Genomic DNA, 23733 nt, shown 5'->3' on the forward strand with positions numbered 1-23733 from the left:
ACGGAGAAATCTGAAGGCTCCCTTGGACAAAAAACAAGGACACCAGCCAAGAATACCAGAGCAAAACAGCAGCCAGTAGGGTTGGTCTTTATTGAAGACTGTTGCGACAGGACTCCCACCTGCCACAAGGTGAAACAAGATAGAAGTCCCGTACAAAAGAGAACCCAAACTTTTATTAGCTGTTAATCCCCATGTTACATCCCCCTAAACTACATCACTAATACATCATCATTACATCATGAGAGGGGAGGTCTGGTGCTGAGCATCCTGGACCCTGCCCCAATGTTCCCCTAGCCCTCCACCAAACATCTATCAAGTGAAACAAAAGAGACATTTACATTTCCCTGTTTCCCAGCCAAGTTAACCACACCCTTTTGTCTTTATCTGGGTTTGTTATTTCTGGAATGGCTACCTGTCTGGCACTCAGGTATCAGGATGCCAAGGATGATCACTCAGGCAGAGGGGCTGCATGTCTATATGAATTTCTGAAGTTTCCCCAGTGAGCCAGTACATAGATAAATTTATCAGTGAATTGTTACATTTGGTATTGTGAAGCAGAGGCCCTTTGAATAGATAGGAAGAAACTGTGATGAAGTGTTTTGTGGGGACAAATCACAAAAGTCACAAAAGTGATTGTGCTGATTTTGGTAGTGGGCTGCATGGGCTGCATGTGCATGATATCTGCTGGAGGGGCAACCCCCCCAAACCTACAACAAATTCCTACAACAAAACCACTCTGAAAATTATAGCTCTGCACCCACCCTTAAAACTTCCAGTATCCTTTGGGGGAAGCTACAACAGTTTAAAATGTCATGATACTGCTTTAAATGGATAGTGCCGATGCGGCCTAGAAGATACTTGGTTATGTTGATGTTCCAGGGAGCTGTATATATCACACTGTTATGTTTCCAATACTTGTGTGGAAGGTGAATGAGGTATCAGTGTTCAATAGATACCATATAGATTGCTCCCTTGAAAAGTCTCTGCAGAAAACCACCCTTTATTGGCAATACACATATGTACACATATGCATATAGATGAATTAAACTGCATGCAGAAATTTCAATACAATACCAAATGTACCAGTCAGAACCACGATCTGGCCAACTTGCATTACAGATGTGGCTGTAGCTCTAATGGACCCCAGAGTGGTTTTTATAATGATCATGCCTAAAGGGTTTTGCCACTCATTTAACTGGGCAGCTTGACATCCAACCCATTGCTTACAACCAAATCTAATTACAAATTGCATGTCCCATGCAGTGGAAACACAAAGTCCTCAAAAGGTCATCAGATTTGATGTATTTTTTTTTAAAAAAAGCCACAAAGTTCATTAGCAGGACATTTTCCAGTGCACACTTTGGCCCTTGTATATAATTTTTTGGGAAGTTGCTGAGGTGAGTGTGCTTGCAGCTGAAGGCTCTGAACACTTATATAAGAGGATACAGCTTCTCCCCTTTTGCCGTTGACTACTATGTTTGTATTTAATATAAAGAGCACCCTTTATGTCAGATGGGAACTAGAAACTTCACAGTTTTTTTAAAAAAATCTTGAAGAATAGGGGAAAATGAGACCCTTCATTTTTCATCTGAGATGTTCTCTGGTAGGAGGACAGGATCCGGGGTTCGGTTTTTCCTCCATAGACAACATGCCAAGTCCAGCTCCACATCCAGTTCCACTTCGGCGTTTCCATAGTTTACTCCACGTCCGTTACTGCAGCTGCAGAAATGCAAACCCCCAAATATATTGATATACGCAACGGGGAGAAACAAAACCCATTTCAGCAAGTGCTAAGGAATTGACAGCAGCATAATTGTTGAGCTCACACCCTGTTCCCATGGAGGTTGCAAAGCAATGGTCAAGCCACACAGGCTGGCGCACTGTGCAGTCATGACGCCAGCTGCTGAGCATTGCTTGACGTCTGGCTGCTGTTACTCCACGGGGTTCTTTTGTCTGCATTTCTCTGCCTACCACCTGATCCATTTTTTTATTGCTCTTGGTAGTTATTCCGTTAAGTTTTTACAACAGCTTTTTAAAAAATATTGAACTGTTTTATATTGACGTGAGTTTCTCAGAGAGTGTGAAGAAGGGTGGATAAGAAGGAAGGATTTTTAAAATACAGTAATGGCAGGCGGGGGGCGTATTTTTGAGCCACACACTGTGTCAAAGAATGGATGTTACTCCTTTCAAACTGCTACAGGAACAATGTGCCACATACATTGTCAGTGTGGAGCAATGCACTGACTTGATGTGCATGACGCATCAGTATTGGTATGAGATCAGTTATGTGGGTGATGCTGTGGTCTAAATCATTGAGCCTCTTGGGCTTGCTGATTAGAAGGTCGGCAACTTGAATCCCCGCGACAGGGTGAGCTCCCATTGCTCTGTCCCAGCTCCTGCCAACTTAGCAGTTCGAAAGCACGCCAGTGCAAGTAGATAAATAGGTACCACTGCGGCAGGAAGGTAAATGATGTTTCCATGGGCTCTGGTTTCCGTCATGGTGTCCCATTGCACCAGAAGCGATTTAGTCATGCTGGCCATGTGAACCGGAAAGCTGTCTGTGGACAAACTCCGGCTCCTTTGGCCTGAAAGCGAGGCGAGTGCCACAACCCCATAGTCACCTTTGACTGGACTTAACCGTCCAGGGGTCCTTTACCTTTTTTGACCTTACTATTGGCTATCACAGGCCTGAAGTGGGGAGGGAGTATGTTTAAGGAGTGACAAAAGGGGAGAAGTTACTTGTTTCTCGCCTCTTCCCACAACTTTTTACACTGCTGTTTGAGGCTAGAGGATATGTGCCCTCTAGATGATGTTGGGGACTCCCAACTCCTGCCAGCCCCTGCCAGCGTGACTAATGGTCAGGGATGATGGGCCACTAATATATTCCAGCAACACCTGGAGGGCCCACAGATTGCTCATCCCTGTCCTAAGTAGAAAAGATTGAACACGGCCAAGACATAAGTAATGTCCATCCTTGGACTACCACTAGCCAACCATGGCTACCTGTTCCCACATGAAGCATTCCACTGGATCATTTTGGGTTCACCCACTGCCTACCTAATGAGCACCACTTACCGCTGACTGATGAAACCATTGGCTGCCATCACAAGGAGGCCAATGGCATAGTGCCAAAAGAAGCACATGGTCAGGAAGTTCTTGTTTCCATGCTCCTCTTGTTTCCAACCTGGACCTCCCCATGGTGGGTACAGGACAAAGCCAATCTGAGGGTTGCAAAGAGAGATGTCGTATCATTCAAAGCTACAGGAGTATAATATAGGACTTGCCAGGATAGCACCCACTGGTGTACAGGTGCCCAACAGAGGCCTGGTACCCTCAGAACCCCCTCTTCTTCCCCATCTTTGCTGAAATTCAAATGAAGCGTTTTGTTGCAGCCAGTTAAATTGGGTGTTATGTGTGGTGCCCAAGAATGTTTCTCCAGTTTGCAAATGAACCCTTAAACTCAGAAAGGTACTTTGCTTCACAGAAGTGGTGCTGTTAGCTAATCTTAGGTTGCATTCACACCAAACCTCTAAAGCTCTGTGATGATACTACTTTAAACAGTCAAGACTTCCCCTCCATTTTTTTTTAAAGGAGATGTAATTTAAGAGTGTTGGGAGTTGTTAGAAGTCCTTTATTCCTTTCTCAGAGCCACATTTCCCAGAGTGGTTTAACAGTCAATTCCGCTCCACAGCAAACTCTGGGAAATGTAGTATTGGGACAGAAATAGGAGACAACACCCAGCACTCTTAACACAGCTTCCAGAATGCTTTGGGGAAGAATCCATGACTCTTAATTTAAAGTTCTCCCATAGGGCTTTAAAAGGATGGGGTAAATAGTCTCCTCCCTGCTCTTTTTAGATGGCAATGTGTACCACTTCACTGACTTCAAAATGTGATAAGCCTGCCTTGCTGCAACTGGGGCCCCTCCTGGTCATTTTGCTGAGTAGGTCCCTGAACGTCTGTCCTAAGGTCTGCTTACAGCCACCTTTTATTATTCCAGTGCATTTCTCAGGGCAACACTTTTCTCTTCGCACACACTTGCACTCCAGCACATGTTGGGGGGGGGTATTGATTTAAACATTTCACAGACCTGGACATTAAATCTGAAGCACAGGCAACAGCAACCCCCCCCCCAGCCACTCTCCCTGCTACTAACCTGCCAGAACCAGGATCCTTGGAGGATGAAGAGGCTGGCCCTGAAGAGCTCCAGGAGGGTGTGATCTCGTTGGAAGACCTCCAGCGAGGCACAGAGGGCAGCTCCAAACACAGCGATGCTCATGAGATGATAGAGATATTCCGTCAACGCAGCGTCCTTGTAGTCATGGAAATAGAACAGGAAGCCTGCCAGAATCCAAACCACAGGGGACGATTACTCAAGAGCATTAGCAAAATTGGACCTTCAAGGATTCTTAAATCAATATGCTTTGGGGAGCCTGCCTGCATGTTAAGCAGGTGTTTCCCTCTGCTTTCTATGTGTGGGCAGTCAAAGGCCATTTCAAGCTTTGGCCCATTTTGTCCCTGGCTGGCAGTGCAATATATTTTGATCATGCCTCCCAAGCTGCTCATTCCGTATATTCTGGGGTTGCTGCACTCTATAAATGGTTGTGGTGTTTTTACTCAATGAGCATTGTTCATTGCACTGCAGCTCTTTGAGCTTTGAGATGATCTTGGCTGCAGAATGTGGGCATTTGTGAATCATGGTGTCTCTAGTACCAAACAGCTGTAGTAGGGCGGTCACTTTACTTGTTGATGTGTGCTTTGCATAATTCTCAAAGCAATTGGGGGCTTACTAGTTTAGAGAAAAGGCAAGGAAGAGGCAACATGATGGAAAATTTGTAAAATTATTCATGGCATGGAGAAAGGTGGCAGAGAAACCTTTTTCTCCCTCCTAACAGTACAACTAAGAGGGATGCAGGTGGCGCTGTGGGTTAAACCACAGAGCCTAGGACTTGCCGATCAGAAGGTTGGTGGTTCGAATCCCCACGACGGGGTGAGCTCCTGTTGCTCAGTCCCTGCTCCTGCCAACCTAGCAGTTCGAAAGCACATCAAAGTGCAAGTAGATAAATAGGTACCGCTCTGGCAGAAAGGTAAACAGCATTTCCATGCGCTGCTCTGGTTTGCCAGAAGCGGCTTAGTCATGCTGGCCACATGACCCAGAAGCTGTACGCCGGCTCCCTCAGCCAATAAAGCGAGATGAGCGCCGCAACCCCAGAGTCGGCCACGACTGGACCTAATGGTCAGGGGTTCCTTTACCTTTAACAGTACGACTAGGGCATGTCTAGCGAAGTTGAATGCTGGAAGATTCGGGGCAGATAAAAGAAAGCAATCTCTTCACACAGAGCATAGTTAAAGCATGCAACTCATTTGCTTGGTAGGCAGTGATGTCCACCAACTTGGCTTTCAAATAGGATTGCACAAATTAATGGAGGTGAGGACTATCAGTGGCTATTCTTCATGGCGGCTGTGCTTAGTCTCCACAGTCAGAAGCAGTTGCTGGAAATCACAATAAGGGAGAGGGTTCTGGTGCTTCAGAGAAGTGTGAAAGACGAATAATAGCTGTGTTGTGGTTCACATACGGATTCAGGAAGTACAAAAGAGGTAGGTTCACATCACATTGCGAGCTGAACAGATTTCGTCCCTTAAAAGCACCCTGCTAACATTTTCATTCGATAGCAGCTGATTAAGGTGGAGTTCATCTGCAACACAGGAGGCTTTTTGTTTCGACAGCCTTTGGAAAAAAGCAGTCACTGAAGGTGGGACCCTATGCAGTGAGGGATCACCAGCTTTGCATGCAGAAAAGACCTTGTCTGGTTCCTGGACCCTTAAATTATAAAAGGATGTAGAGCAGCTGGGCTGATTGCGGGGGAAGTGGGGAGAAATACCCCCTGAAAAGTGTTGGAAAGGTGCTGCTAAGAGCAGACAGTACTGATCTAGATAAACAGAACAGTGTGACTCAGTATAAGGCAGCTTTGTGTGTCTGGTTATTGCTAAATTAATACATCAGGGTACATTCAAAATATTTTTTTTAAAGCTGGGGTAGGAAACTATAATGGAAAATAAACTAGCCTCTTCCATAAACCGTAATTGCCCCCTAGTGGCCATTTTATGTAAATAAACTACTCGCCAATTCTCCAGTTGCCTATTTGCTGCGATTAGGTGATCTGCATGTGTATTCAAGATCACATAATACAGTCTTGCTAAGCCTCAAGTACTTAACGCCCCATAATTCTGCGCTTATAATGGCTAGCGAACATTAGAATTACCGCTCCACACTTGAGCGCATGCTAAAAAGAGGAAGAATAAAGCCTTTCCCCCCCATGTCCCTAATTATGTGTACAAAAGACAGTTACTCATCAATAAATCACAATGGTCATAGCCCACAGGCTTTTGTGCTCTGGTGCTCAGGGTGGGAGTGCCATTTCTTACGTAGTCCAAATGGCATCAACCTCCTGCAGGAGAAGAGGTATCAGCAGGCTTTGGGGAAACTGTGGTTTGCAGAAGCACAGCTCATAGCAACCATAAGCCGTGCCTTTAGTTTCGTGGGCCCAACTCCATGGAACTCCCTGCCACAAGAAGTTAGGCAGACACCATCTTTACTGAGTTTCAGATGCCTAGTCAGAACTTTTTATTTCAGAAGAGCACTCTGGCTTCCCAAAACTGGTATTTCAAAGCATTATTGCCTTTGACCACCGAGGCAGAGCACAGCCATCCTGGCTAATAGCCATTCATAGCCTTCCCCTGCCTGAATTTTAAATCCATCTAGGTTGTTGGCAATCACTGCCTCCTAGCTAGCAGAATGTCTTGTGTTTACCCTGCCCCAAGGCTCCAAAGCTTGGAGAACAATCCCTGATTGTCTTTAGTTGGGGGCAGCTGCCATTTCTCATCACGACCCTTTTGACTTGTCTATCTTAATGCTTCGGACCATTAGCCTCTGTTCATTGCTCACCTTCTGCAAACAAAGCCAGAGCCAACAGGAGGCGATCCAGCCCCACCGGCAACTTGAGCGACGTATGGACGAGGACATCCGCCACTCCAGAAAAGCCATAGAAGAGGTACATGGTCATGTGCTGCCAGCTCATCAGCTGGACCCAGTCTTGGGTCTCGCTGTCGTAGAGAGAAAGGTGGGGTCCGCCCGGGACCAGCTGCTCAGCCAATATTCCTGTAAGGCAGGACACAAGTCATTTTGCTTCCTTAGCAGAGCGAAGGACTGGACAAAATTTGAAGGCAGGTGTACATGATAGGGTGGAAAGGAAGAAAACAGAGCACACAGCAGAAAGAGCAGTAAATGCAAGTATTTAGGAAGCCTCCTGACCTTAAACTCTTACTGGCTTAGCAAGTAATAATGTGCCTCACTGGGGTTCTTTACAAGTTACAACAGGCACCCCCAAACTCAGTCCTCCAGATGTTTTGGGACTACAACTCCCATCATCCCTAGCTAACAGGACCAGTGGTCAGGGATGATGGGAATTGTAGTCCCAAAACATCTGGAGGGCCGAGTTTGGGGATGCCTGAGTTACGCACAGGCTAAGGATGAGCCACATATTTGCTGATTTTCACACTAAAACTTGCTATTTCAATGGCATGACTTCTTTTTTTTACATACACACAAACTCAGCAACTCTGTTTTCCAACTGTTTAATGTGAGGCAGTTATTCAGCTGAGTGGTCTTTCCAAGGCCACAATGTCTATGCTCTGTCTCTGCCATGGGAGGCAATCTGTCTCTGAATATCCACCGCTGAGAATTGCAGGTGGGGAGGGTGCTGTTGTGCCCACGTCTTGCTTTCAGGATTCCTACAGGAATCTGGTTGGCTGCTGTGACAACAGGATGCTGGACTGGATGGGCCTTTGGCAACTCCAACTCGGGCTGATTTGAGATTTGTGGCCCTGCCTAGAGAAAGCCGACCAAATGCCACATGCTTCTGTTACATCCAGGCTACCGTATGGGGCTGCCCTTGGTTTGGAAACGGCAGTTGGTACAGAATGTGCCCGGCAGGACACTTGTGGCTAGTCTGCAAACATGGGCAGAAGAACCCACTAACACTTACTCTGTGCCAGTTATATTGGCTGCCATTTCAGTTCTGGCCTCCATTAAAAGTGCTGGTCTTGCCCCCGATGCCCTAAACGGTGTGTGATCAGGTTGTCCAAAAAGTCGCCAGCATTAAGATCAGCCTCTGAGGCTCTGCTCTCTGGCTTGCAGTCAGAAGGCTGGCGCAGAAGGTAGCCAGTGTGGTGTAGTGGTTAAGAGCGGTAGACTCGTAATCTGGTGAACTGGGTTCGATTCCCCGCTCCTCCACATGCAGCTGCTGGGTGACTTTGGGCTAGTCACACTTCTTTGAAGTCTCTCATCTTCACTCACCTCACAGAGTGTTTGTTGTGAGGGAGGAAGGGAAAGGAGAATGTTAGCCGCTTTGAGACTCCTTCAGGTAGTGATAAAGCGGGATATCAAATCCCCCCCCCCAAAAAAAGGTAGCGGCCAGGTTGCTTTGGAAGCAAATTGCCACCAGCATGCAGCACCGTGTTTGCAGTATTTGCACTGCCTACCATTCTGCCACGGGCCCAAACCCAAGGTTTTGGTGTCAACATATAAGGCCCTGAGCAGCTCAGGACCAGGTTCCTTGAGAGACCTTATATACCCATTAGGTTGCTGCATTCTATAGGAGAGTTTCTTCTTCACTGGAGGCTTTTAAACAGTGTCTGGGTGGCCATCTGTCAGAGACTCTTTAGCTGTGATTCCTGCACTGCGGGGGGTCAGACTAGATGACCCTTGGGATACCTTCCAACTCTACAGTTCTACAAAGTCCCTAAAGTATCAGAAACTTTGCTCCCCCAGTAACTCAAAGCAGGGCTTTCAGTGTGGCTGCCCCTGCTTTGTAGGACAGCATTCCCATTGAAAGTGCATATCTGCACTCTCCGAAAACAACTGAAGTCATTTTTTGTTGCAACTAGCCTTTCCAGGAAGATGAAAAGGTCTCTGCCCTTAAGGGTTCATTTTGTACTGTTTTCAAACTTATTTCCAGTCGTTTCTATGGAAGAAGAGGAAGAAGAAGAAGAAGAAGAAGAAGAAGAAGAAGAAGAAGAAGAAGAAGAAGAAGAAGAAGAAGAATAGTAGTAGTAGTAGTAGTAGTAGTAGTAGTAGTAGTAGTTTGGATTTGATATCCCGCTTTATCACTACCCGAAGGAGTCTCAAAGTGGCTAACATTCTCCTTTCCCTTCCTCCCCCACAACAAACACTCTGTGAGGTGAGTGAGGCTGAGAGACTTCAGAGAAGTGTGACTGGCCCAAGGTCACCCAGCAGCTGCATGTGGAGGAGCAGGGAAGCGAACCCGGTTCCCCAGATTACGAGTCTAGCACTCTTAACCACTACACCACACTGGTAGGACTGTAAATTTCCCCCAGACACAGTGGCGGAGCGACATGCTCCGGCACCCGGAGTGGTGAACAGGCGGGGGTGGGGCTGGTGCGTGTTGCTCCCCCCCCCCACGTTTGTCTGCCAGTGCCGAGACATAGATATAAAAAAGATGATTCATAATGGTACATCATCTCTCTTGCAGGAGGAAGATGACGGTGGAGTATAGTACCTCCTAGAGCAAAGAAAGCTTTCATTGTTCCTTCGATAATATCCATAGATTGGATCCAATGGCTGTGCGGGTTGCCTGAATCCAGCTTTAGAAGAATGTACTTTATGGGGTATTTGATGGACCACCACAGGCCAAGCATCAGGAAGAAGTTCCCGCGAAGAGCACTGCCAGTAAAGCTGGGCATCGTTGCGCTTGACCCTTCAAAACAAGAAGAGGAAACCCACAGAGAATGTCAGTGACTGCATGTGCTATGTGGTTGTGAAACCATTCCTCTGCCCAATATAACAGCACAGTCGGTTGAGCATGAGATTCTTAATCTCAGGGTTGTGGGTTCAATTCCCACGTTGGGCAAAAAATTCCTGCATTGCAGGGGTTTGGACTAGATAACCCTTGTGGTCCCTTCCAACTCTACAGTTCTATGGTTCTATGTCCTTATTTCTGGACAACAGTGAATGCAGAGACCCAGAAGGGGGGAAGCGAACTGCATCAAGAGTGCTGTGGCTGGCTCACATCTGACTCAGTGACACAATGTGGTCACAATGCTGACTTCAGCTGCATTCATACGACCGTTTATTCCATTTCCCTAACTGTCAATTCCCATATTTGAGCTTCCACACACTGTAAAAGCCACTTCTGTAAATATAGTGGAATATAGCTCAACTTGAGTGCCTTTACCAAAGGTGTCATGGGCTTTGAAGACACTCGAACTCAGGATGCAAGGGAGAAATGTGCTAAGAGGAAGGCATGCTTGGCAAATCCATACTGTGATCAACTCCCGCCCGGAAACCAATGTCCCCACCGTGGAAGGACGCGTGGATCCAGAATTGGCCTCCACAGTCACTTATGGACTCATTGTTAAAACCGTGTTTATGGAAGACAATCTTACTCAGCTACGAGTGATCGCCAAAGAAGATTTGTTTCCAGGGGGGAAAGTCTGTCTGCAAATAACACAGAAATGGGTGCTTTATTTGTGCTATATTCTGCTATATTTATGGAAGTGGCTCTTATGTCATGTGACGGTTCAAATATTATGCAGAAATTAACAGGGAAATGTTGGGAGAACGGAAGCTGTCGGTTACCAACACCAGCGCATGAAATTTGGAACTCTGAAGAATGTTACATACTAGATATCCTCCCTTTGGATTTTCAGGCACTGTTGGGAGACTTTTAAAAATGCCGATAGGCCTATGCTGATTAGCCAGCATTCTAATGATTAATTTGTCCCATTTTAATGGTTTTTCACTTTTCATTGTTTATATGCTGTTGTACACTCCTCTTACATATAATGAGATGATGGAAAAGAAATATGTTCCTGCTTTTCTTTTTGTATTGTCCTTATAATAAACACACACACTTACTTGCACACCACCCCAATCTTTGAGTGGTACAAGTCTCCAGGAGTTCCAGGTGCTTCCCCAACACTCATGTTTCCTTTTGGGAATGAGGCACAGGGGAGACTGTGGTGTCTTTAGCATATATGGTTTATTGACACATATGTACAAGCTAAGCTTATGTAGAGGGATTCGCAGTATCAACACCCCAAAAGGGTCTTGTTTCTCCCATAGCCACAGCTTTGGATTCAAGCAGAGATCCACCATTTCTCTACCTCTCTGGCTTTTCCACTTGCTACCTTGCTTCTCGGCTACAGAACTCCTAACTCTCAACACTGCCTTCATTCATTCTCACTGTCTGCGAGCTGAGAGATTTGCGTCTCCCACAAAGCCCCTTCCTTTGGTCTCCTTTCGCCTCACCAAGAAGCTAGCCTGGATTGATTAGCTTTTAACACCTGCTGAATCCAAGTCTGGCACCCAGCTTAAATTCCCACATCTACTGGATCCAGGGATTAGAGAGGTCTTGCACCCACAAACTCAAAACAATATAGATGCAGAGGCAAACATAAGGCACATTTGGTGTTTTTCCAGAGACCATTTGTCTCTGGAAACCTGCAATTTCGTACCCTGAATTTTATGCTTTGAGCTTTTATTTCATTTTTGTTTGAACTGCAGTTATTATAGCATAATTGCAACACCATCTTTCACTGTGCTTCTCTCTGCAATTTAAGCCTAACTGTATATATATATGCCTGCCTGCCAGGTGATAACTACTTCCACAGCAAGGTCTGCATGTTTTCCATCTGCTCAGCCCCACTCAAGGGAGTGGGGAGGCTTTAACCCTTTCTGAAAGAACCTTGTTCCTTCCCTGCATAAATTTGCTTGCCTGCCCTGAAATGTCACCTCCTCTGCTTTCATACACCCAAAACGCTAAGCCAATTTATACACATGAAAGCTCTCTAACACATAGCATCAACAAAATTTGGCAAAGTATGAAGGCTGTGCTGAAGGAAAATTGCCATGGTTTTGAAGTGCATAGGGAGTCTGCAACACATTTCCCAACAGGAAGAAAACAACCCTGTTGTGCAAGGAGAACGGCAAACTTCCTTTCCAACATGGCAATTACCGGTAATTTGGTGGACCAATACCAGAGCCAGGCTGCATGTAGCTTTGCCAGAGCTTTGAAAAACTCATTTAACGTCTTCAGTCTTTATCACCAGTGAGCTGTAGAGTCAAAAGCCCAGCCAATGATAGTCCTAATCAGAGTAGACCTATTCAAGTTGATGAGCATGAATAATTGCAGCTCGATTGTGGAATGCTCTCCCCAGGGAGGCTTGCCCAAGCACCTTCATTGCATATCTTTAGGTGCCAGGAATACATTCCTTTTCAACTAGGCGTTTGGTTGTTAATCTATGGCATTTTAAAGTTGGTGGGTCTAACAACAACAACAACAACAACAACAACAACAACAACAACAACACAGTGTTTGAGAGAGGGAGGAAAACTTCTCTAGCCACTTTCTCCAAATCATGCATAATTTTCTCCAAATCATGCATAATTTTATAAACTTCTATCATTCCATGCTGCAACGTTCTATTGCAGGTCCCACTAGTTTCCTCCCAGGAGTTCAAGGTGGCATGCAATGGTCTCCCTCCTAGAGAGGGAGAGGGAGATAGACTGGTCTAGTGGGCTTCATGGCTGAGTAGGGTTTGAACAGGGCTGGATTAAGACACACTGAGAACCCAAGCTATGCCAAGCTAAAGATCGCCCATAGCAGCACCAAAAAACATTTATTCTAAAGGAAAGAACAACAAAAATAGAAATAATAAAGTAACTATTTCTTCCACATCAGAATAATAATGTCTGATTTAGCCTCTGTAACATTAGGTTCCAACTGGACTACTGCAGGATGCTCTGCTTGGGGCAACCCTTGACGGTTGTTTTCTGTTTCTTTTATCGAGTTATGCAAAACTTTAAATTTAGTCATTCATTTTGTATTTAGAGGCTCCAAGCTGAAGCTTCCTGAGCTTGTGCATAAAACTGCTGGTGGTTTTGAACCTGGGTCTCCCACAGAAACCCCTTTTTTCAGCTGGAACTTGCCGGAACCCAGTTCCAGCACTTCTCAGGTTTGTGCCATTGCCATTAAAGTGGTACCTTCGGTTACAGACGCTTCAGGTTGCAGACACTTCAGGTTACAGACACTGCTAACCCAGAAATAGTACCTAGGGTTAAGAACTTTGCTTCAGGATGAGAACAGAAATCACACAGCGGCGGTGTGGTGGCAGCAGGAGGCCCCATTAGCTAAAGTGGTACCTCAGGTTAAGAACAGTTTCAGGTTAAGAACAGACCTCTGGAACAAATTAAGATTTTAACCCAAGGTACTACTGTATAAGAGAACAAGGGAGGTGTTCATGGTGAGTTCCAGCACTTCTTTTTCCAGGAAAAAAACCCATCACCTCAGTCCTCCCTACGCATTCCCCTACTTTTCTCTACCGGATTCTGTTTCAGAAATACTTGCTCCATAAGGATGTATGTGCATAATCAAAAGCGTCCCTTTCAGGAGGGCACAGTGCGGTACTTACTGGTGTGGCGAGTGCTTCTTTTGCTTAGGCCCCAGCAGATCCTGCCAAATTCAGGCTCTCAAGTGTGAACTGTGGCAAGCAGGTCTGCGTAGGAGTAAATCACAGCAGGCAAGGGGAGGAGCAGGGCAGGGAGGAGGCTGCCCTGCTGAGCTCTCCACCCTATACATCATTTAAACCAGTCGGCACACATTTGTAATTGGATATGCCTTCTGGAAACCAAGTGGTCAACTTCCCAGGAGACTACAGGCACATTCCAGGCACAGTCATCCCAACATTTTTGTTGTTGTTTAGATGGCTTCCTCTAACATTTTACACACTATGCAACATGTCATAGTCCTGGAAAACAGGCATGGCTCCAATAAGGTTCTCACCTGCCCTTCCTCCTGTAATTTCCATCCCTCTCTGAGCTGCATCAAGCTGCTGTTTTCCTTCTCCCAGATGAGAATATGTCCCTGTGTGTGTTTTTGAGTGATTTTTCAGAATAGTGGAATAACAGGAAGGGCAGCAGCAGCAGCAGCAATAATAATAATGCTGTATTCGCCATCCTCTCCTGGTAGTTACCAATAAGAACAGGGATTCCCTCCCTAGCCACCCCACAGTGGTGGTTGTGATGGGGTCCCTCAATCCCAATTAGCAACCCCCGTTGCTGGAAGTTCCTGCCCCCACTTGGCAAATGGTTGCCTGCATTCGCTTCAGTGCCATCAGATGATGCAGATAATAAACCCAGGAGCCCAATTAATTGCTCTGATTCAAACGACTGCCTGGTATCCCAACCACGGGGAAATCTCTGCTTCCGGTTGTAACATTCTTCTGCTTTTTTGGCAGCGATCCTGCATTGCTAATGGCATTTTCCTCCTGCAGAGAAGGATGCGGTAGAGGTAGTTGTGTGAGCGAATGTGCATTTAATTAAAGTTTTGTCAAGCAGCAGATTGAGGGATTCTGTTGTTAGTTGGCAATGGCCATTATTAATCTTCACGATAATCCAGAGGGAGGCAGGGGACCTGTGTGTGGGCAGGGCTGGTTCTGAATCATATTATCCCGTCTTGCAAAACATCTTGCTTTGAAGTGGAGGAACCAGTAGGAAGGTAAGAGTTCGGTAGGAAGGTTAGGAGGAGGAAAAACCTGCTAAGTGCCAGAGTTAAGTCTTTATTCAAAGAAACCCAAACAGCTCAGGCCTAGTGATCACAGCAACTCTTCCCAGTAGGTTTTGTCCCAATGAGGCAGTTGTGAGAATTGAAGGTCTCCACCTTCCCACCAGGACGTGGGTGGTGCTGTGGGTTAAACCACAGAGCCTAGGACTTGCCGATCAGAAGGTCGGTGGTTCGAATCCCTGCGATGTGGTGAGCTCCCGTTGCTCAGTCCCTGCTCCTGTCAACCTAGCAGTTTGAAAGCAGATCAAAGTGCAAATAGATAAATAGGTACCACTCCGGCGGGAAGGTAAACAGTGTTTCCGTGTGCTGCTCTGGTTTGCCAGAAGCGGTTTAGTCCTGCTGGACACATGACCCGGAAGCTGTATGCCGGCTCCCTCGGCCAATAAAGCGAGATGAGTGCCACGACCCCAGAGTCGGACATGACTGGACCTAATAGTCAACGGTACCTTTACCTTCCCACCACTGTCTAAGGTTCATCCCCTGGTTCCTTCCATAGCAGCCTAAGGCTGTGTCACCTTGCCTTCCTTTGCTCTGCCCTCTTCATACCTCTCTTGTTCCTGGGAGACTAGGGGGAGGGGAGCTGGTTGCCGCAAGAGGGGGAGACCCATTGGCTTCTTCAGCAGCCTGACTCATTTCTACCTCTTGCTCCCCCTTTTGTCCAGCTCCCACTTCTGCCTCCAGTTCTGAACTGCTCTCTTCCACAGCCTCTTCCTGCTCACTAAACCCTGTTGCTTCTTCAGCTTCTGACACAGTGTGTGTGTGTGTGCAAGTCAGCACCCCTGTCCCAACACCTCTTTCTCCTCCCACTCTGTTCCCTCTTCTCTCTCTGACCACTCATTGCTGTCCCACCACCAATCCCCTGGCTCTGAGCCTTCTTCTGCTTGGGGAGTTTCCCCACCTGGTGCCTCCCACCCCTCCTCTTCATCCAAGCCAGTACAGTGGTAACTTGGGTTACATACGCTTCAGGTTACAAACGCTTCAGGTTACAGACTCCGCTAACCCAGAAATAGTACCTCGGGTTAAGAACTTTGCTTCAGGATGAGAACAGAAATCATGCTCCAGCAGTGGGAGGCCCCATTAGTTAAAGTGGTGCTTCAGGTTAAGAACAGTTTCAGGTTAAGAACAGACCTCCGGAACAAATTAAGTACTTAACCCGAGGTACCACTGTATAGGACACTGAGCTTGAATACTGCTAAGATGGAGGCGCTGTGGGTCAGTAGCTCCCACGTCCAAGAAATCGGTCAGTTGCCTACCCCGGATGGGGTTTCACACCCCCTGAAGGAGCAGGTTCGCAATTTGCGGGGGCTTCATGGTGCAGCTCTGTCACTGGAGTCTCAGTTGCCAAAAGTGCCTTTTATCAACTGCAGGTGATTCTACAGCTGCAGCCATTCCTGGACCACGAAAAACCTTGCCGCAGTAGTTCATACGTTGGTTATCTCAAGACTGGATTGCTGCTGTGTGCTGTATGGGGGGGCTTCCCTCGCACTTGAGCTGTAGTTGTTACAGAACGCTGCAGCGCAATTGCTGACACTAGAGCTCAGTGGTCTGCGCTGTTTGTGCCGATTTGCTACCAGGCCAACATCAAGGTTATTCCCATCAGTATAAAAAGCCTTTAGCAATTTGGGAACTAGGTCAGTGTTTCCCAACCGGTGTTCCGCGGCACACTAGTGTGCCGCGAGATGTTGCCTGGTGTGCCGCGAGATGTTGCCTGGAGGGAGGCGGGCGAGTCCAAAAAAGGTTGGGAAACACTGGTTTCTCTTTCAAAAAGGAAACGTGGGTTAAAGCGGCGCCGCCGCCTCCCACTCACTTTCCTGCTCTGGCTTCCCTAACAGTTTTCCGAGTTGCGTCACTGGATCCAGCCCCCTTTTCCACATGTGACACGGGGCTGGAGGGAGGGAAAGAGGGCTTTACGTCGCGCACAAAGGCAGCCTCCTAGAAGCGCTCTGGGCCGGCGCCGTTTCGCCGAAGGCGCCGGAGGACCCCCACCCTCAGCTCCTTCAGAAAGGAAGCCCCGCCCCTCGGCTCCCTACGCCGCCAGGCAGCTCAGCTGACTGACGAGGACGTTCTGCGGCGGCCGCCGCCGCACAACCACCGCAGTTGCTGGCAGCGTCCGCAGCGCAATAAGTAACAGCGCCTGGTGCTGCCAACTCTTTCTCTCTCTCTCCCGCCCCGCCCCCAAGCTCTCGCGCGCCCCGCGTCAACATCGCCACGCGCAGCTTCCCGAGCTCGAGGCCAGCCGCTGCACGCACGCGCCGGCTCGTCACCGGCTCCGGTTGTTGCCTTTCTCCGCCGAGGTCGGTGGACCCCAAGCCTAGGCTTCCTTCCCGCACCCCGCTTTCCGAAGACCGCACACCAGTTGGGCCAGTACATATTCCCCTCCCGTGACTGGAGCGGAATAGCCCTTTCTCTTCTTCCCCAACCCTTGTCGTTGGAGGAGTCCCTCAGTCCCTCGCTTTGCTGCCTCCTCCCCCCCCACCCCCAAAGCTTGGAGGTTCCCCGGCAAGGGGGAGGGGAAAAATTGAAAGTTACACTTTCGTGCGTCCCTCCCGGCGTGACGCTGCGTGCTGACGTCACGGGGCTGTAATGGTGGTGTGCCTCGAGATTTTTTTCATCAAACAAGTGTGCCTTTGCCCAAAAAAGGTTGGGAAACACTGAACTAGGTTAACCTACGAGATCTCCTCATCCCACCTGTGCCCACTCGACTACTTGGATCAGTGGAATGGCCACAGCTGCAGGTGCCACATAATCCTCTTTCCACATTTGTAAGAACTTGGTCATTCAGTGTATCGGCACCTACACTTTGGAACTCCCTGCCTCTTGATATCAGGCAGCTGCCTTCAAAGTACTCTTTTTGGCACTAGCTAAAAGCGTTCTTGTTTAGACAAGCCTACCCAGATGCTTTGGGTAGGCAGCTCTGCTTAGGGAAGTTTTTAATGTTTGATGTTTTATCGTGTTTTTAATATTCTGTTGGGAGCCGCCCGGTGTGGCTGGGAAGACCCGGCCAGATGGGCGGGTTATAAGTAATAAATAATAATAATAATAATAATAATAATAATAATAATAATAATAATAATAAAATAAACAATACTATTTGAAAGCTGTGGTAATTTTAATCCATTTTTGCATTTTAACTTCTGTATGTTTTAAAGTCTGACTGTAATTTGTTTCTTTGTAATTTTATCCTTTTGTAAACCACTTTGAGAGTTCTCTTTTTAAAAAAACGAACGATCAAACCGTGTCCAAATTTTATGAAGTAAGTAAATAAATAAACCCCCATCATCACTCACCATTGGGCCTGCTGGCTGGGACTAATAGGAGTCCAACAGCACCTGAGGAGGACACAGGTTCTCTGTCCCTGACCTAGTGCATAATTTTGCATCCTGGTGGCTGCTTCTGGTGAGCTCAAAAGCAGGGTGTGAACAATGGTGATGCAGCCATTTATTCCCACACACTCCCTTATTAATTGGAATCATAGAGAGTATCTGGGCTTATAATCATGAAAGAATCAGATTCTGTTTCCCTTTTAAGAAAAATTGCAGGTTGTTTTAGCCAGGAAAATGGATGCAGAGACTCAAAACTGCAAGTTGTTTAAATAAAACAAGGCCCCCATCTGCAAGGTATATTTAAAACAGTCTCTTTTTACCACTTTACACAGTCATGACTTCCCCCAAAGAATCTACATTGGGAAGTGTAGTTCAGGGTTGTTAGGAGACCCCCGTTCCCCCTCATAGAGCTACAATTTAGAGAGTAGTTTATCAACCTCTCTTTCCAGGGAACACAGAGAATTGTATCTCTGTGGGAAGGAAGGGCTTCCCATCGCCCATAACAAACTAGTTTCCAGGATTCTTTGGTGGAAGCCATGCGTGTTTAAAGTGGCATGGGTTATTATGGGTTGGAACTAAAACCCCACACTTTGGTTTTGCGGTTCCTTCCATTTCCCCGTGTATTTGTGTGTTAGCCTGTTTCTCAATAAACAGCCACTTGTTCTGGGCTTATAAAATGAGCAACCCTGCCTTATATTCAGTGGGGCTGGCCTGAAACATAAATGCCCAGACAGATAGGGCTTTTTCTTTCTTTCTTTCTTGGTTGGGAACCCTTCTCTGATGAGGCCCCTCCAACTGTAGATTGTGTTGGAGAGAACCACTGCAGTCTTTTTCAGGAGAAAGATTAATGGTGTGGAAGGAGGAGGAACAGACCAGGAGGAAGACACACACAGAGAGATGGACTGGTGTGTTCAGCTAAGATGAAGACCAAGACTGAAGAAGTATCCTGTATTGCGCCACATTCTCTACAGCTGCACTCAACCCATACATTCAAAGCCCATGACTTTCCCCAAAGAATCCCAGGAACAGGTCATTTCTTGATGGTGCTGGGAACTGTAGCTCTGTGAAAGGGGAAACTAGAGTTCCTAGGACTGCACGGAGGAGATGTCATGCGCTTTCAATGTACTGCATGGTACAGCAATCTATGTCTTTACTGAGGCTCTGCTGCCCTCTTTTGGTTTTGTATTTATTTATTTTTTGCACTCAGAGAACCTTTTGAGTCGTGTTCATCACATTAAAAGAGCAATGCTTTTCAAAAGCAGAAACTGGAGCATGGGAGAGGCAGAAGGTCGATGTGACAGATCTCTGGGTTTTATGATAATAGCAACAAAATTGCACACACATACCAAATTAGTACTAGTAACAAGAAGGAAGCTGGTGCAGGTGAATGGCTTAGGTGTCGCCAGGAGCGGATTTTGTGTGTGGAAGGACTATGATGAGCTCAGTTCAGCTCTGGTACGCCAACCAACCTGGCTCGGAATTCTTCAACCCTAAGTGTACATCTTTCACACCAGGCTCTGGTTCGTGGATCTCAGGGTTCTAGTGAAAAACAAAGTAGATCATGTGAGCCTGATTTAAAAAAATAAATAAAATCCCAGAGGGTGACTTCAATATCTGCACAGAGCCTGCTCTTGGGCCACCTCGAGACTTCATGGCCTCCATAGGTCTCTCTTGGGCGGTCATCAGGCCAACACACCAGGCACGGCACTCTCTTGATTTGATCTTTGCCCCACTGTAACTAAGTCAAGTTTTACAGCCTGTGCTTTCTGACTGATGTATGGAGAGGCACATGAACCTGACCTTTTAAGAGCTTGTAAGTAAACCAATTTTTAACTTACCAAACATGTGGCCTTTGGGGGAAAGAGGGGAGCTTTGGAAGGAACTTGAAAGAGCAATTTTAAAGGTCTAACGGTCTGTATTTCCATGCTTTACTTTGCTGCATGTTTTGTGATTTTAAATCTCTGCTGGGGTTCTCTCACCAAAGAATAGTTGCCACAAACCTAGATCTTAGCATCCAGGAATTCTCATTTTATACTTTTTCCATGCCACCAACACCTTATGCTATATTATTCTGCTTAAAGATTGTTTCACTGCTTTTTAGTCTGTATTCAAGCCTGATAAAGAGCACTGGAATTCTTTCCACTAGTGTCGCTGTTGCTACCAACTCCAGAAGAACTCTTGCGTTTGGCAAAACATTTATGTATTTATTGTAAGCCACAGCGATTAATTAGCAGGTGCTAGAATTGCAATGAGTTACAAACTGAAATTCAAAGGCATCTCATTGACGAAAAGGTTGACGAGAATCTGGGATCTGCTGCTTGTGTGGAAACTTTGCAAATACTATTGCAATCGATGAAGTTAGACTGGGAAACAAAAGCTTTGTTGAGTAATGGACCATTACTGTTATGCTTTGGAGCAGTACAGTGTCAGATGAGGTTCTGTCTTGTGATTTACTGAGAACACTGTGAAACAGAACACATGAAACAGGGTTGTGATGAGATAGAGAGGGCAGGATATGAACCTAGAAAGTTTTTGTGACATATTTGAAAGGGCAGAAAACAATGATATAGTTCTAGTATTTATTTATTTATGTACGAACCCTTCACCGTAAGAGCAACATCATAACCATACAGATACCAAAAACATAAAACGATTCTTTTGATGCTACTCACAATATAAGCAACAGCACCAAACCCTCATGCTCATTTTCCCTAAGAAATTTGCGAATATGCAATTGCTGGTATTGAGATTAACACTAGAGGGGGCTTTGAATTCACAAATGCCTTCAGAAAACCCCCAGAGGAGCTACTCCAGTCCAGTTTTTGAATGTGGCAAGGGAAGATATCAAGGACTTTCTTCTGGAAAGCAACCTGGGGGGGGGGGGATGGACGACAAAGTTACCTAATTAGCACTCTTCGAAGCAATAGATGAAGTGAAATCTTCTGAAATTTGCAGTTACCTTTGAATGTTACGATGCAGTTCTCCAACTAATCGATGTGCACAGAAATGCACATATTGCTGTTGGAGTGTATTGGTCCTCTACCCGTGCTCAGCCTGTATATTTGTATATAAAATGCAACAGTCTCCCGTGGCTTCTTTCCAAAGAAAATGAAACCTGGTCAAATGCTGTGCCTTGGGAAAGTCTCAACAGTAGGGAAAGAGGGAAGAATGTAACTCCTGTCTGTTGAACTGGGACAGCTCACTTGATAGAGCATGAGACTCTTAATCTCAGGGTTGTGGGTTCGAGCCCCAGATGGGGCAAAAGATTCCCAATGGCCCTCGTGGTCCCGTCCAACTTTACAATTCTATGGTTTTGATTGCCCTTGGTTGTTGTGCTCAAGTCTTGATTTCAGGCTTCCTATATAGGTTATTGTAGTGATGTATGGAAGTGAGAGCTGGACCATCAAGAAGGCTGATCGCTGAAGAATTGATGCTTTTGAATTATGGTGCTGGAGGAGACTCTTGAGAGTCCCATGGACTGAAAGAAGATCAGACCTCTCCATTCTGAAGGAAATCAGCCCTGAGTGCTCACTGGAAGGACAGATCATGAAGCTGAGGCTCCAATACTTTGGCCACCTCATGAGAAGAGAAGACTCCCTGGAAAAGACCCTGATGTTGGGAAAGATGGAGGGCACAAGGAGAAGGGGACGACAGAGGATGAGATGGTTGGATAGTGCTCTCGAAGCTACCAGCATGACTTTGACCAAACTGAGGGAGGCAGTGGAAGATAGGAGTGCCTGGCGTGCTCTGGTCCATGGAGTCAGGAAGAGTCGGACACGACTAAATGACTAAACAACAACAACAGCAACATGTAGGTTATCTACATGTCATCTGTCTATCATCTATCTCAGTGTTTCCCAACCTTTTTTGGGCAAAGGCACACTTGTTTCATGAAAAAAATCTCGAGGCACACCACCATTACAGCCCCGTGACGTCAGCGCGCAGCGTCATGCCGGGAGGGACATGAATTGCTAGCAAATTACATAATCACCTCCTTGAGGGCTGGCTCATCTTCTCCGAAGGCAGAACCCCATTAATTAACAGCACAGACTCACACCATAGCCAAGACGAGGGGGGGAAACCTCAGTCATGCACAGTCATGCACATGTGGGGGCTAAATGAGGACGAAGACCGGGCAGAGAGCAGGGTTCAAATCACCCCACCTGGCCAGGACAATCCCTGGGTGCTCCCTTGGGCCACTCGCCGGACCCACCTCGCAGGGCTGTTGTTGCGAGGATAACACGGGGAGAACCACGCGCGCCCCGGGAGCTCCTTGGAGGAGAAAGCGGGCGATGAATGCAATGCACGAAATATATGAGAGGCGACCAGGTTTTGCAGGTGAGGGGCCCCCGCCAGCCTCCGCTTCCAACACCCGGCGCAACGACGCCGAAGTTTCCCCCCGGGCTCGGCTCGGGGAGCAGCGCTGCTCCCCCCGGCTCCCCTTCGCCCTCCCGGCTCTCTCTGTCGCCCACTGGGGACCCCCCTCACCTGTCAAGTCCGGAGCGCCGGTGGAAGTTGCATGCATGCATGCAGGGCGCCGCGTTGCCATTGCATTGCACTGCACTCCATGCAACGCTTGCACGCATGCATTGCCTTGCACGCCCGCCAAGGGGTCTCCCCGCGGTCCGATGCGTCCCCTCCGGCGCGGATGCAGCATTGCAAAAATAAAAAACCCCCGACGCAGCCCTACCTGGGGGGCAGCCTCCGCCTCCGCCGCTCCGCCTCCGCGGGGATCCCCGGGCTCCATCCTGCCGCCCGATCTCCGCGGGGGCGCAGGCAGGCTGCGCGGGGTCTGCGCGGAAGAGCTCCTGCCCGCCCGGCCGCCGCCGCTGCGCTCATTCCATGGCCGGGAGAAGAGCGCTTCAAACAAAACGCCCGGCCCGCCAGGCCACACTGGGAAACGTAGTTCGCGCGGGCGCGGAGCCCAAAGGCGAGGGGACTACGGATCCCGGCAGCCCCCGCGCCGGGGACGGAGGGGGAGAGGCCGGGTGCAGGGATGGAGGGACGGGTGGGCGAGCGAGTGAGTGAGTGGCAGCCGCCAAGCCTTGGCCGAGAGCCAGGAAGGGCCTCCCCGGAGGAGGAGGAGGAGGAGGGAGGTGCAGAGCGGGAGGGAGGGAGGGAACCCCAGGGGTCATCTAGTGACGGCGCCCCAATCGAAAATTTGACTTTTTAAAAAAAAATATCTTTCGAATTTTTTAATTTTTCCCGCGGCACACCAGGCAACATCTCGCGGCACACTAGTGTGCCGCGGAACAGTGGTTGGGAAACACTGATCTATCTATCATCTATCTATCTGTCTGTCTGTCTGTCTATTTCTATTATCTATCTATCTATCTATCTATCTATCTATCTATCTATCTATCTATCTATCTATCTATCTATCTCTATCTATCTATCTATCTATCTATCTATCTATCTATCTATCTCTATCTATCTATCTATCTATCTATCTATCTATCTATCTATCTATCTATCTATCTATCATCTTCTATCTATCTATATCTATTTTTCTATCAATCTAATCCATGGGGAAACTGTGTTTGACAGCTGCTTGTCTACAACTCTCATCATACCTGACTATCTATCTATCTAATCCATGGGGGAGGGGGTGGCACTTTGGTTCGGGCAATGCACTGGCAGATTCAATCTAGTGCTCCCTCTGCCCCATCCCTGCCCATTCTCTTCCCTGGTACTTGGCGGCAATGCTGCTGAGCCAAGGGAGCAGCTCCTTCCCTGCTGGATGGGAACTGGATCCAGCAACGAGGGCCA

General features: G+C 47.3%; 1 protein-coding gene across 1 annotated transcript; it reads right to left on the reverse strand.

Annotated features, from left to right (window-relative positions):
* Nucleotides 1–53: 53 nt before the first annotated feature.
* Nucleotides 54–13595, reverse strand: TMEM45B (transmembrane protein 45B). Its single transcript, XM_083480868.1, has 6 exons — nucleotides 13491–13595; nucleotides 9578–9775; nucleotides 6946–7158; nucleotides 4156–4340; nucleotides 3076–3221; nucleotides 54–1719 (listed from the first exon to the last, which is right to left on the reverse strand). Exons 2-6 carry the CDS (start codon nucleotides 9759–9761, stop codon nucleotides 1578–1580), a joined length of 870 nt encoding a protein of 289 aa, XP_083336994.1. The 5' UTR covers nucleotides 9762–9775; nucleotides 13491–13595; the 3' UTR covers nucleotides 54–1577.
* Nucleotides 13596–23733: the final 10138 nt, after the last annotated feature.

This window comes from Podarcis liolepis, assembly GCF_965112155.1.
Source record: "Podarcis liolepis genome assembly, chromosome: 16".
Lineage (NCBI taxonomy): Eukaryota > Metazoa > Chordata > Lepidosauria > Squamata > Lacertidae > Podarcis > Podarcis liolepis.

What these genes read in the sequence shown, in the direction of transcription:
- TMEM45B (XM_083480868.1), bottom strand. Translation starts at nt 9,761, where the DNA reads ATGCCCAGCTTTACTGGCAGTGCTCTTCGCGGGAACTTCTTCCTGATG. An exon ending in TCTGGCTTTGTTTGCAGAAG is followed by an intron (nt 4,341 to 6,945) that starts GTGAGCAATGAA and finishes GGATTCTGGCAG; the next exon opens with GCTTCCTGTTCTATTTCCAT. An exon ending in AATGGTTTCATCAGTCAGCG is followed by an intron (nt 1,720 to 3,075) that starts GTAAGTGGTGCT and finishes GCATTTCTGCAG; the next exon opens with CTGCAGTAACGGACGTGGAG.